This window comes from Musca autumnalis, unplaced genomic scaffold (assembly GCF_047663935.1).
Source record: "Musca autumnalis isolate F117 unplaced genomic scaffold, ASM4766393v1 scaffold_1, whole genome shotgun sequence".
Lineage (NCBI taxonomy): Eukaryota > Metazoa > Arthropoda > Insecta > Diptera > Muscidae > Musca > Musca autumnalis.
In genome coordinates, this window is record NW_027411644.1 from 333,630,179 (window position 1) to 333,644,185 (window position 14,007).

The 14,007-nt window shown below is 35.3% G+C and overlaps 1 protein-coding gene across 1 annotated transcript; it reads right to left on the reverse strand.

Moving 5' to 3' along the window:
- Positions 1-603: 603 nt before the first annotated feature.
- Gr93a (Gustatory receptor 93a) lies at positions 604-2,468 on the reverse strand. The gene is made up of 2 exons (XM_073964421.1): positions 1,326-2,468; positions 604-1,244 (listed from the first exon to the last, which is right to left on the reverse strand). Exons 1-2 carry the CDS (start codon positions 2,376-2,378, stop codon positions 1,062-1,064), a joined length of 1,236 nt encoding a protein of 411 aa, XP_073820522.1. The 5' UTR covers positions 2,379-2,468; the 3' UTR covers positions 604-1,061.
- Positions 2,469-14,007: the final 11,539 nt, after the last annotated feature.

Here is a 14,007-nt window from a genome sequence, read left to right on the forward strand (position 1 = left end):
AAGCGAACTGACAGAATGCTGTAATTGGAGAGCCACCTAAAGTAGTCGCATTGGTTCTATAATACAGCCATCGGGTCATATTTTCGCAACGAACAAAGCGGCTTTCGAATGAAGTTCTCATGTATTGATCACATAAGAATAATTATAGAACAGTCTTCCGGGTTCAACTCTCCACCTTTCCTAATATTTGTTGATTTTGAGAGAGCATTCGACACCATAAACAGGGATGCCATCAGCCCTACATAACTTCGGCATAACGGCACAGCTAATATCGGTCATAAAGGAGCAATATCGTGGTGTATCATGTCAAGTCCGCTTCAAAGGACAAGAGAATAAACCATTCTCTATAAGCTCCGGCGTCAGATAGGGTTGCACTCTATCGCCTGTAATTTTTTAATCGTATTGGGTGAAGTCCTAAGGCAAACTAACGAGGAAGCGTCATCTGGCATCCAATGGCATCTTAACTAAAGACTTAACCAAAGTCGGCCTAAAAATAAATGCCTCGAAAACAAAGTCTATGGGAATCCGAACGACAAGCACAACTCCGTTAATCCTAAATGGGGCTGACATTTATGACGCACAGTGGGAAAAATGCAGATATAGCGTGCAGAAAATAAAAGTCGATGTTTTATTGTATGTTTATTCATAATTAAGATAAAAATAAATATATTTGGTCAGGTTGTATTTTTTATATTGTTTTGGTATAACTCCCATACAACGATACCGCCGATTTCGGTAATTGAGAAGGTTTTAGCCTCATTATCCGACTGAAATGGCTGAAATTCGGCATTTAGTCTTCATTCGTAATATAAAATATTCCGACAGAGAATTGTCGGTACAGTTTCACGTTTTGATACACCTCCCATAGAAATGCGTCGCCCGACTTTGGGTATTTTTAAAATTGCACCCATATCATCCAACTAGAAGAGCCTGAAATCTGGTGGAGGCTGTAATAAGATTTCAAAATCAACCCATTCTGCACATTGTTAGTAATAAAAACGTGTATTTAACTGTGTATTTAGAGACGTTTCACTGCATCAATTTGACAGTGAAGATTTGAATTAATCTTCACTATTCATTGATGACATCCCAAATCCACCACTCATACCAAACTGAATGACAAAGAACAGATAAGTAATAATGGCTGATAACATCATGAGGATGAATTCATTGTTGAGGGTAAAGAAGCCAAATACTTTGATTTCAAGATTTTCCACTTTACGCTGACTGAGGAAAGTTTCCACCTGCAAAGAGATAATAGGTAAACAGTAAATAAACAGTGGAATGAAAGTTCCCCACTGAGCCCCTACTGGGTGACCACCTACACTTGTGTCCCATCTGCCATCAATATCAGAACAGACAATGTCTAAATTCAACTGGTTTACCATTTCCGACTTTTCGACACAATCATTGGCACACATAATCATTAGAACCAAGTTTGCAATTTTCACAAAGACAAACATAATTTCGCCAAAGTCAATGAAATTGCTGCGCGTGTATTGCCAAATACAGTGGTTGAGTAAGAGAAAAATTACCATAAAATTGTAGTAGATGTAGTAGAGGATGTTCCATTGGAAAACATTGACGAAATCTTTTGTGATTTTATACAGGCACGTGTACACGGCACCGGATTCATCCAATTTTTCGGAATAATCACACAAAAGTTTCATGCGATTGTATGCGGTTAGAGAACTACCCATGTGACTATCGGCTTCAATGTCTTTCATATTCTTCAGCATAGAGTGCAAATGATTTCCCAGATTTCGGTACATCAGGGCCAGCATAAGGAAGCCCAAGTAGCAAGTGTCCAAAACATACATAGAGCCCAACCAAAGGTAAACACCGATGACAATATTAACCGATGAACTAATGTTCAGCCCCTGCACTTCCAAAATATGAGGCATCTCGTTGATGTATCCCAACAAAGTTATTATAATCTTTACGAAGAAGAGACTTATCGATGTCTTGCAAAGGACAAATCGTTTTTGGGACAATTCGGATACTTGAATATTCAATCTTACGAATCTGTTGATCAACTGCGTTATCTTTAAACTGTCTCGTACCTTCATCAGAAACAAGCCAATACTGAACACCACCACGGATGTAACTTGAAACATGGAAAAAAGATTCACAAAACCTTTGGGTTTGTGCAGGAAGCTGCGCAGCACATCCGGCAGCACATCCCAATAGACAATAACAATAAATACTCTGAATATAGTGGTAATTGTTTTGTAGAACTTGTTAACTGGAAGCATTTGCATCTGCCGATTATCCCACTGGCAATTAATGATGTCCAGGAAACGTCCATAATTGAAAATACTTAGTAGAATCCAATGTGTATAACGATGCGTTTTCTGTGATATTTGCTGCCTGGCCATAGTAAAACTTAAAATGCTTTTTAGAATCCTTTCCTAAGGTGCCAATGATACACAGAAGCGACCGTCAATATTAAATGCCACTTTCTTTTTGATTATGAACAAGCAATTTAACTCTTGTGTATAGTATGTTGTTGTGCCATGTTTAATTATACCCAGCAAACTCAATTTGATGAAGTAGTTCTTCCACTTCTACTTTCTTTTTGAAGTAGTCCACAGAGAGTCATAAAAGGGTCACTCTGTTTTCTATATTTTAGCAATATCCGAATTGTATTCAAATCAATGAATGCATAGTGGATTTTTGCATAAGTAACCACATTATTATACATCTTCTTTTGTTATTTATTGAAATTTTCGATCCGGTTAACTTAAAGTTCAAAATGAACTATTAAAATAAACTAATTCTGCTAATAAACAAAACATTAAAAAATGTATTTCGCTTTTCGGGGAAGCCAAATATACTTATATATTCGAATTATTTCTAATTAATTTAAGTGTCTTCTTGTAAATAATCTCTTAATGCAAGCCCTGCTGATGTATGACGGATAACAAACGCATTAGTTAATTGATTTGATCAAATATCAATATAAGGTTTCACGCAGTAAGTCAACAACAGTTTGAATAAACTATTAAGACGTATACAGTGCTAGAAGTGCCCAGCAAACCAAATTTCGGATGTCCGACACATCTAAATAATTTCGGAAGAAAAATCGTTCAGATTTCGTTCCGATTTCTATACGATTTTTCGTAGAGGATTTCGTTTCGAATTCAGAGCGAAAAGTTAAAAAACTTCCCTTCTAGTTGCCGACAGAAATCGGTAACTAAAAAACGTTGTTGATATCGGTGGAACTTTACGACTACTTTTTATTGGCCGCTAATTTACCGAATAATATCGTTAATTGCCGAAATTATAAGCATTTTAATTTTACCGATTTTTGTCGGTAATGAAAGGTTCTTAAAGGCCAAAATAGCAAAACTCCATTCGATTTTTTTTACTTTTTTCACCGATTTTGGTCTACATACATATACCAATCGTTCAAAATTCATGAATATGTATTTAAAATAGCATACACACAGAAAAAAATGGCCTCTCTAACATATGTCCCAAACATATTTTGCAACAAACATATATTTGTTTACAAGCAGTCCCAAACATAACATATGTTTGGGTCCTGCAAACAAATATATGTTTGGGTGCAAACAAATACAAACCCAAAAGCCACAAAAAAAAACAAACACATGCACCAATGGGCGCTTTCTGAGAGCAAGGGAGCGTAAATGTTAATATGAAACACATTGAAATGTATGCTCACTTGCTCTCAGCAAGCGCTCACTGGCTAATTCAATACACTTCTTTGTCTCGTGACGATCAGATTAAAATTGTGTAAAAAAAAAGAAAAGTGGGATGCATTTCTGAATTTTGCGATATCCATGTTTTATTCAGCGGCCAAAGTGTGCCGTCAGTAGCATCGTACCGTTTAAAAAACCTTCAAGTGTGTTCAAATTTCGCGATGTTCATATATTTGCAAGGCGCATCCGATTTCAGTGACCGACTATTAAAAATGCGTATTTATAACAAATTTGAAACTTATTCATCAAGAACCGCAGATGTGCCCCCACATTCTACTTTGGGTTAAATACGAATATTACACCCAAATCTCTGTACTTGATGACGCACCTGTTTGACAAATATAATTTTAGTTGGATGCCGTATCTATATCGAAAAATCGTACATTAGAGACATCTTGCCCAAGGGGTGTTCTTTAGTTCTTTGAGCACATGTCTAAATGTGGCGTGGGTTGTCCAGAAATCAAGAAAGAACACAACAAAAACTTGTTTACTTCATCACATTTTTACCCATTTTTTGTATTACCACCAACACAGCTTTCGCAGGTCTTCAATCAACAGAAATACATATACATATTCATATTTATTTATTTATTTATTTCAAAATTCATACATGATACAAAGCCTCAATGGCCAAATAAACGTATCTCAAGACAAAAAACCTGAGTTATAAAATAATAAATTCAATTTAATGTACTTAAATATATTAATATATAACAATTAATTATTATTTAAATGCAGATATATTTTTTATTCGGCTCCCCAGCCATAAAATGTTAAAGAAAAACAAAAAAAAAAAAAAAGATGTCCAAAGAGTAGTAACTCAACATATGCTGATTTTTAAAGAGTGGCATATATATATACATATATATCGATATACATATATATCTATATATATAAAAGAGCAGTGAGGTGAGGTATTCACTGACTGACTGACTGACTGACTGATTCATCACCGCCCAGACGAAACCGCTGTAGCTAGAAAGTTGAAATTTTGGGTGTAGGTTGCTGTTGGTGTGTAGGGGTGAGATAAGGCTGGGTTTTTGGAAATTCGACCCAGAAGTGTACGAAAAGTACTAAAAGGTACTAAATATGGTACCCTTTGTATTAGGGAAACGGTAAGAGCTAGAATTCTGAAATTTGGAACGAGGGTGACTGATGGAGATCTAGAAAGATGTACCAAAGGGTTTTTGGAAAATCGATCTCTAAGTGTACGAAAAGTACTAAAATTTACAAAATGTAGTACCAATTGTATATTTTGAACGGATATAGCTAGAATCATGGAATTTGGTATGGAAATCAGGGTAGGGAAGTGGTGTTGATGTAATTAAATGTTTTTGGAAAATCGTACTAATGTGTACGAAAAGTACTAAATGATACTAAATTTAGTACAAATTATATTTGGGTGAACGGATAGAACTAAAATCCTGAAATTTGGAATTAAGATTACTGTTGAAGTGTATGATTGAGACATGAGGGTGATTTGGGAAATTCGTACTTATGTGTACGAAAATTACTAAATAGTACTAAATTTAGTACAATTTGGATTTGTATGAACGGATGGAGCTGGAATCCTGAAATTTGAAATTACGGTCAATTGTGGAGAGTAACAAAGAAAGGTTTTTAGAAATTCGAACTATAAGTGCACGAAAAGTACTAAATGGTACTAAATTTAGTACAATTTGGGTTTGGGTGAACGGATAGAGAGGGAATACAAACAATTGGAATGAGGGTCACTGATGAAGAGTAACAATGAAAGGTTTTTGGAAATTCGAACTGTAAGGATACGAAAAGTACTAAATGGTACTAAATTTAGTACAATTTGGATTTGGGTGAACGGATAGAGCTGGAATCCTGAAATTTGTAATGAGGGTCACTGATGGAGAGTAACAAAGAAAGGTTTTTAGAAATTCGAACTATAAGTGCATGAAAAGTACTAAATGGTACTAAATTTAGTACAATTTGGGTTTGGGTGAACGGATAGAGCGGGAATACAAACATTTGGAATGAGGGTCACTGATGAAGAGTAACAATGAAAGGTTTTTGGAAATTCGAACTATAAGGATACGAAAAGTACTATATGGTACTAAATTTAGTACAATTTTGATTTGGGTGAACGGATTGAACTGGAATACAGACATTTGGAATGAGTGTCACTGATGAAGAGTAACAATGAAGGTTTTTGTAAACTCGAACTATAAGGGTACGAAAAGTACTAAATGGTACTAAATTTTGTACAATTTGGATTTGGATGAACGGATAAAGCTGGAATCCTGCAATTTAAAATTAGGGTCAGTGGTGGATAGTAACAAAGAAAGGTTTTTGTAAATTCGAACTATAAGTGCACGAAAAGTTCTAAATGGTACTAAATTTAATACAATTTGGATTTGGGTGAACGGATTGAGCTTGAATCCTGAAATTTGTAATGAGGGTCACTGATGGAGAGTAACAAAGAAAGGTTTTTAGAAATTCGAGCTATAAGTGCACGAAAAGTACTAAATGATACTAAATTTAGTACAATTTGGATTTGGGTGAACGGATAGATTTGGAATCCTGAAATTTGGAATGAGAATCACTGTTGAAGAGAATTCGAACTAAACTTATACGAAAAGTACTAAATAGTATTAATATAGTACAATTTAGATATGGGTTAACGAATAGGGCCCGAATCCTGAAATTTGGAATGGGGGTCACTGATTAAGAGTAGGAAAGATGTACCAAAGGTCGAAAAGTCCTAAATGGTAGTGAGTTTAGTATGATTTGGATTTGAAGAGCTGGAATCCTGAAATTTGCAATTAAGGTTACTGTTAGAATATAGAATTGAGATATGGAGGAAGCTTTGGAAAATGGTACTAATGTGAATGAAGCAGTACTAACTGGCACGGAATTTGCTGTATTTGCGTGAACAGATTACTGTTGGAGTGAGGTAGTTTTGGAAATTCATACTTATGGAAACGTGCTAAATGAAACTACATTGGCTATAAATTGGGGTTAGGTGAACGGATAGAGCTGAGATATGAAAGTACATTTTGAAAAATCGTGTACGAAAAGTGCTAAATGGTACAAAATTTGGTACCTTTTGGTATTTGCTATATGGTAGAGAATTTTGTACAATTTGTGACTTTGTAAAGGGTAGAACTGGAATTTTGAAATTCGGTACTAGATTAGCAATTGGTGTTTAGAGTGGAGGTAGGGAGGAGGTTTTGAAAATTCGTACTTATTTTGTAAATTCGAACTATAAGTGCACGAAAAGTTCTAAATGGTACTAAATTTAATACAATTTGGATTTGGGTGAACGGATTGAGCTTGAATCCTGAAATTTGTAATGAGGGTCACTGATGGAGAGTAACAAAGAAAGGTTTTTAGAAATTCGAGCTATAAGTGCACGAAAAGTACTAAATGATACTAAATTTAGTACAATTTGGATTTGGGTGAACGGATAGATTTGGAATCCTGAAATTTGGAATGAGAATCACTGTTGAAGAGAATTCGAACTAAACTTATACGAAAAGTACTAAATAGTATTAATATAGTACAATTTAGATATGGGTTAACGAATAGGGCCCGAATCCTGAAATTTGGAATGGGGGTCACTGATTAAGAGTAGGAAAGATGTACCAAAGGTCGAAAAGTCCTAAATGGTAGTGAGTTTAGTATGATTTGGATTTGAAGAGCTGGAATCCTGAAATTTGCAATTAAGGTTACTGTTAGAATATAGAATTGAGATATGGAGGAAGCTTTGGAAAATGGTACTAATGTGAATGAAGCAGTACTAACTGGCACGGAATTTGCTGTATTTGCGTGAACAGATTACTGTTGGAGTGAGGTAGTTTTGGAAATTCATACTTATGGAAACGTGCTAAATGAAACTACATTGGCTATAAATTGGGGTTAGGTGAACGGATAGAGCTGAGATATGAAAGTACATTTTGAAAAATCGTGTACGAAAAGTGCTAAATGGTACAAAATTTGGTACCTTTTGGTATTTGCTATATGGTAGAGAATTTTGTACAATTTGTGACTTTGTAAAGGGTAGAACTGGAATTTTGAAATTCGGTACTAGATTAGCAATTGGTGTTTAGAGTGGAGGTAGGGAGGAGGTTTTGAAAATTCGTACTTATTTATACAAAAAGTACTAAATAGTACTATAATGGGTTTCAGGAGAACAGATAAAGCTGGAAAAGTGAATTGGGGTTAGGATATATGTTGAATATAAGGAAGTAATCTTTTAAAATACACTAAGTCGAGAGGTACCGGTTTATGGGGATATACGAAAACGTGAATTTTTATGGTCATTTTGGATTTTTATGGCCATTTTGAATGCCGAAAATTTAACGGACCTATTCGGGTTCTGGGCGAAACCGCTATAGCTAGAACCTTGCATTGTAAATGTGCGTGATTATTGTTGTGAAGGCGTGAGATAAAGTTTAGTGTTTGGAAATTCGTACTGGAAGGGAATGCTGTGTTAGTGAAGGGTTAAAACCAGGAGTCAAATCTGAAATGTGCAATATGATACGTAGTTTTGGAAATTCGAAAAAAATATGGTAGTTGTGTAGGGATGCGACTACAATCGAAAAAAATATTGGTAATAAAAATAGGTCTTAGTACAACAGAATCTCCAGTATTCACCATTCCCGTATTAAATATTGTTTATATATATTTTGTTCCCTTTCCGCATACGAAGTAGCGGGCATTTGCTAGTATATATATATGTATAATATTATTGTTCAGGTAGCCCCTGAATGTATCTAAGGATTTTCAAACGAAAAGAATTATTGGTGTGAGAAAAAATACGTAGTTCTAGTGGTAAAAAGTTCCAAAACCGTGCAACTCTGACTAAGAAAGGCCTAGAATACACATCCTTCCAAATCAAAGAAATAAAAATTTGGGGATTTCTAGTAAAATGTAAAAAAGTAAATCTTCTCCTTAGGGCACTAGGTATACCATTCTTTATAAGATTATAAAAAAGCAACGTACAACGGTATTTTATGAACATATCGAAGGAGCAACCTAGAAACCGAATGACATGACCTGATACATGACTACTTCGAGGAAGATTAAACAAAAAACGTGTAATAGTATTGACAATACACCTCAATTTGTCAATATTGGCGCCAATAGTACCAGAATACACCTCAAGTCCATACAATACTTGGGACATCAAAAGAGAATTAGCCAGCAATAACTTTATTTGGTGAGAAAGATATAAATTAGAACCATAAATCCTACGCAATATGCCCCAAACTTTACAAAGAATCAATGTGGCTTTTGAATGAAAGATCAGAATCGATAATTACTCCCAAGCATTTATGTTGCTGTACGAAGTCAATTTTAGTGTGACCCAAGAAGATATCAATGGGTGGTAAAGAACAGTTATTATTGCAAAAAGCTAAAGCCTTGGTCTTAGAAGGATTGACTTTCAATAAGTTCCTTGTAGCCCAACGAACAAAACAATCTAAGTTTGAATCAATATTACATTCAAGTATGTTGGAAGCATCACGTGTACCACTAAAAAGCAAGAATATATCATCTGCAAAAATAAAAGTTGAACAACATGACGAATTCGTGTGAAGAGGAAGGTCATTCATGTATAAAATAAATAGAAGTGGGCCTAGAACAGACCCTTGCGGCACTCCAGAGGACAGGGGAAGGCAACTAGACTCACAACCATCCACTACAACAAACTGACTTCTACCATACAAGTAAGAAACAAGTAAGAAAAGCGTTAAGTTCGGTCGGGCCGAACTTTTTATACCCTCCACCACAAATTTCAGCTTTTTCGGTGGATTAATGTGGCCACAACCTTTAAAATATCAAAATTCGGAAGGTACCGTTCTATGGGGGCTATATGATGGCGTGGACCTATACCTACAAATTTCTGGGGGAAAGTTTTATACGCCTAAAGAAGACTAAATACCAAATTTCCATCTCGGTGTGATAATGAGGCTAAAACGTTCAAAATATCGAAAATCGGGATATATTGTATTATGGGGGCTATATCAACACGTGGACCTATATAAACATTTTATGGTAGAAATGTTTGTTTAGCCTCTGGAAACACAAAATACAAAGTTACAATCGATTCTTTGGTCAAATGGGTCTAATACATTCAAAATATATTAAAATGACGCGTACTTTATAAGGGGCCTTATGTGGGGGCTATACCAAAACGTGGACCTATATAACCCAACTTTGGTAAGAATGTTTTCTGGCCTCTGAAAACACAAAATACCAAATTACAACCAATTCTGTGGTCAAATGGGTCTAATACATTCAAAATATATTAAAACTAGCAAATGCCCGCTACTTCGTATGCGGAAAGGGAACAAAATATATATAAACAATATTTAATACGGGAATGGTGAATACTGGAGATTCTGTTGTACTAAGACCTATTTTTATTACCAATATTTTTTTCGATTGTAGTCGCATCCCTACACAACTACCATATTTTTTTCGAATTTCCAAAACTACGTATCATATTGCACATTTCAGATTTGACTCCTGGTTTTAACCCTTCACTAACACAGCATTCCCTTCCAGTACGAATTTCCAAACACTAAACTTTATCTCACGCCTTCACAACAATAATCACGCACATTTACAATGCAAGGTTCTAGCTATAGCGGTTTCGCCCAGAACCCGAATAGGTCCGTTAAATTTTCGGCATTCAAAATGGCCATAAAAATCCAAAATGACCATAAAAATTCACGTTTTCGTATATCCCCATAAACCGGTACCTCTCGACTTAGTGTATTTTAAAAGATTACTTCCTTATATTCAACATATATCCTAACCCCAATTCACTTTTCCAGCTTTATCTGTTCTCCTGAAACCCATTATAGTACTATTTAGTACTTTTTGTATAAATAAGTACGAATTTTCAAAACCTCCTCCCTACCTCCACTCTAAACACCAATTGCTAATCTAGTACCGAATTTCAAAATTCCAGTTCTACCCTTTACAAAGTCACAAATTGTACAAAATTCTCTACCATATAGCAAATACCAAAAGGTACCAAATTTTGTACCATTTAGCACTTTTCGTACACGATTTTTCAAAATGTACTTTCATATCTCAGCTCTATCCGTTCACCTAACCCCAATTTATAGCCAATGTAGTTTCATTTAGCACGTTTCCATAAGTATGAATTTCCAAAACTACCTCACTCCAACAGTAATCTGTTCACGCAAATACAGCAAATTCCGTGCCAGTTAGTACTGCTTCATTCACATTAGTACCATTTTCCAAAGCTTCCTCCATATCTCAATTCTATATTCTAACAGTAACCTTAATTGCAAATTTCAGGATTCCAGCTCTTCAAATCCAAATCATACTAAACTCACTACCATTTAGGACTTTTCGACCTTTGGTACATCTTTCCTACTCTTAATCAGTGACCCCCATTCCAAATTTCAGGATTCGGGCCCTATTCGTTAACCCATATCTAAATTGTACTATATTAATACTATTTAGTACTTTTCGTATAAGTTTAGTTCGAATTCTCTTCAACAGTGATTCTCATTCCAAATTTCAGGATTCCAAATCTATCCGTTCACCCAAATCCAAATTGTACTAAATTTAGTATCATTTAGTACTTTTCGTGCACTTATAGCTCGAATTTCTAAAAACCTTTCTTTGTTACTCTCCATCAGTGACCCTCATTACAAATTTCAGGATTCAAGCTCAATCCGTTCACCCAAATCCAAATTGTATTAAATTTAGTACCATTTAGAACTTTTCGTGCACTTATAGTTCGAATTTACAAAAACCTTTCTTTGTTACTATCCACCACTGACCCTAATTTTAAATTGCAGGATTCCAGCTTTATCCGTTCATCCAAATCCAAATTGTACAAAATTTAGTACCATTTAGTACTTTTCGTACCCTTATAGTTCGAGTTTACAAAAACCTTCATTGTTACTCTTCATCAGTGACACTCATTCCAAATGTCTGTATTCCAGTTCAATCCGTTCACCCAAATCAAAATTGTACTAAATTTAGTACCATATAGTACTTTTCGTATCCTTATAGTTCGAATTTCCAAAAACCTTTCATTGTTACTCTTCATCAGTGACCCTCATTCCAAATGTTTGTATTCCCGCTCTATCCGTTCACCCAAACCCAAATTGTACTAAATTTAGTACCATTTAGTACTTTTCATGCACTTATAGTTCGAATTTCTAAAAACCTTTCTTTGTTACTCTCCATCAGTGACCCTCATTACAAATTTCAGGATTCCAGCTCTATCCGTTCACCCAAATCCAAATTGTACTAAATTTAGTACCATTTAGTACTTTTCGTATCCTTACAGTTCGAATTTCCAAAAACCTTTCATTGTTACTCTTCATCAGTGACCCTCATTCCAATTGTTTGTATTCCCTCTCTATCCGTTCACCCAAACCCAAATTGTACTAAATTTAGTACCATTTAGTACTTTTCGTGCACTTATAGTTCGAATTTCTAAAAACCTTTCTTTGTTACTCTCCACAATTGACCGTAATTTCAAATTTCAGGATTCCAGCTCCATCCGTTCATACAAATCCAAATTGTACTAAATTTAGTACTATTTAGTAATTTTCGTACACATAAGTACGAATTTCCCAAATCACCCTCATGTCTCAATCATACACTTCAACAGTAATCTTAATTCCAAATTTCAGGATTTTAGTTCTATCCGTTCACCCAAATATAATTTGTACTAAATTTAGTATCATTTAGTACTTTTCGTACACATTAGTACGATTTTCCAAAAACATTTAATTACATCAACACCACTTCCCTACCCTGATTTCCATACCAAATTCCATGATTCTAGCTATATCCGTTCAAAATATACAATTGGTACTACATTTTGTAAATTTTAGTACTTTTCGTACACTTAGAGATCGATTTTCCAAAAACCCTTTGGTACATCTTTCTAGATCTCCATCAGTCACCCTCGTTCCAAATTTCAGAATTCTAGCTCTTACCGTTTCCCTAATACAAAGGGTACCATATTTAGTACCTTTTAGTACTTTTCGTACACTTCTGGGTCGAATTTCCAAAAACCCAGCCTTATCTCACCCCTACACACCAACAGCAACCTACACCCAAAATTTCAACTTTCTAGCTACAGCGGTTTCGTCTGGGCGGTGATGAATCAGTCAGTCAGTCAGTCAGTCAGTGAATACCTCACCTCACTGCTCTTTTATATATATAGATGACGCGTACTTTATATGGGGCCTTATATGGGGGCTATACCAAAACGTGGACCTATATAACCCAACTTTGGTAGGAATATTTTTTGGCCTCTGGAGACACAAAGTACCAAATTACAACCAATTCGGTCGTAAAATGGGCCAAATATCTTAAAAATTCCTTAAAACGACGACGCGTCACGCTTCATTTTGTATGGGGGCTATACGAAAGCGTGGACATACATAGCCCGCTTTCAATACCAAAAGTCCTACGTAAATATAACATATTTTCCCAAAATTTCATCAACCTAGGTCAATCCGTTCGGACGCTAGAGTGATTTCCACAGACGGACAGACGGACGGACATGGCTATATCGATGTAGAATTGCACGCTGATCAAGAATATATATACTTTGTGGGGTCTACAATGATTATTTCGAGTAGTTACAAACGTAGTGACAAACTTAGTATACCCCCATCCTATGGTGGAGGGTATAAAAATAAGTTTGCAGGCAGATTTAGAGAAGTTAAACTCATCCTTTAATTTTATTACAAGAGAGGAGAAATCAATAGAATTGAAGGCTTTGGACAAATCCAAAGATATAAGAACACTTAACATACCATCATTGATGGATTCACCAATAGAGTCGGTTAGCTGAAGCAACAAGTGGGTAGTGTTATGTCCCTGGCGAAAAGCAAATTGACAGTCATTTATCCGACTTGAACAGACTTCCAGCATTTGATTCTTAATGACATGTTCCATAATCTTAGATATGGCTGGTAAAATTGAAATGGGCCTTAAGTCATCCAAATCCCTAACAGATCTGGATTTGGGAAATGGCACTACTCGAGCTAAATTCCACACAGATGGGAAGACTGAAGTAGTTAATATAGTATTCACAAGATTCAAAATAAGATCCGAGATATACGGAAAAACCAGTTTAATGAAATATATCGGTATGCCATCAATACCAACAGATTTAGATCTAACCTTACTCATTGCTTCAATGAGCTCATCTTCATTAATACATCGAAATGAAAATGAGGAATCAAAATCAATGAAGTCATTAACATTAACTAATGCACCATTAGACTCATCAGTAGCA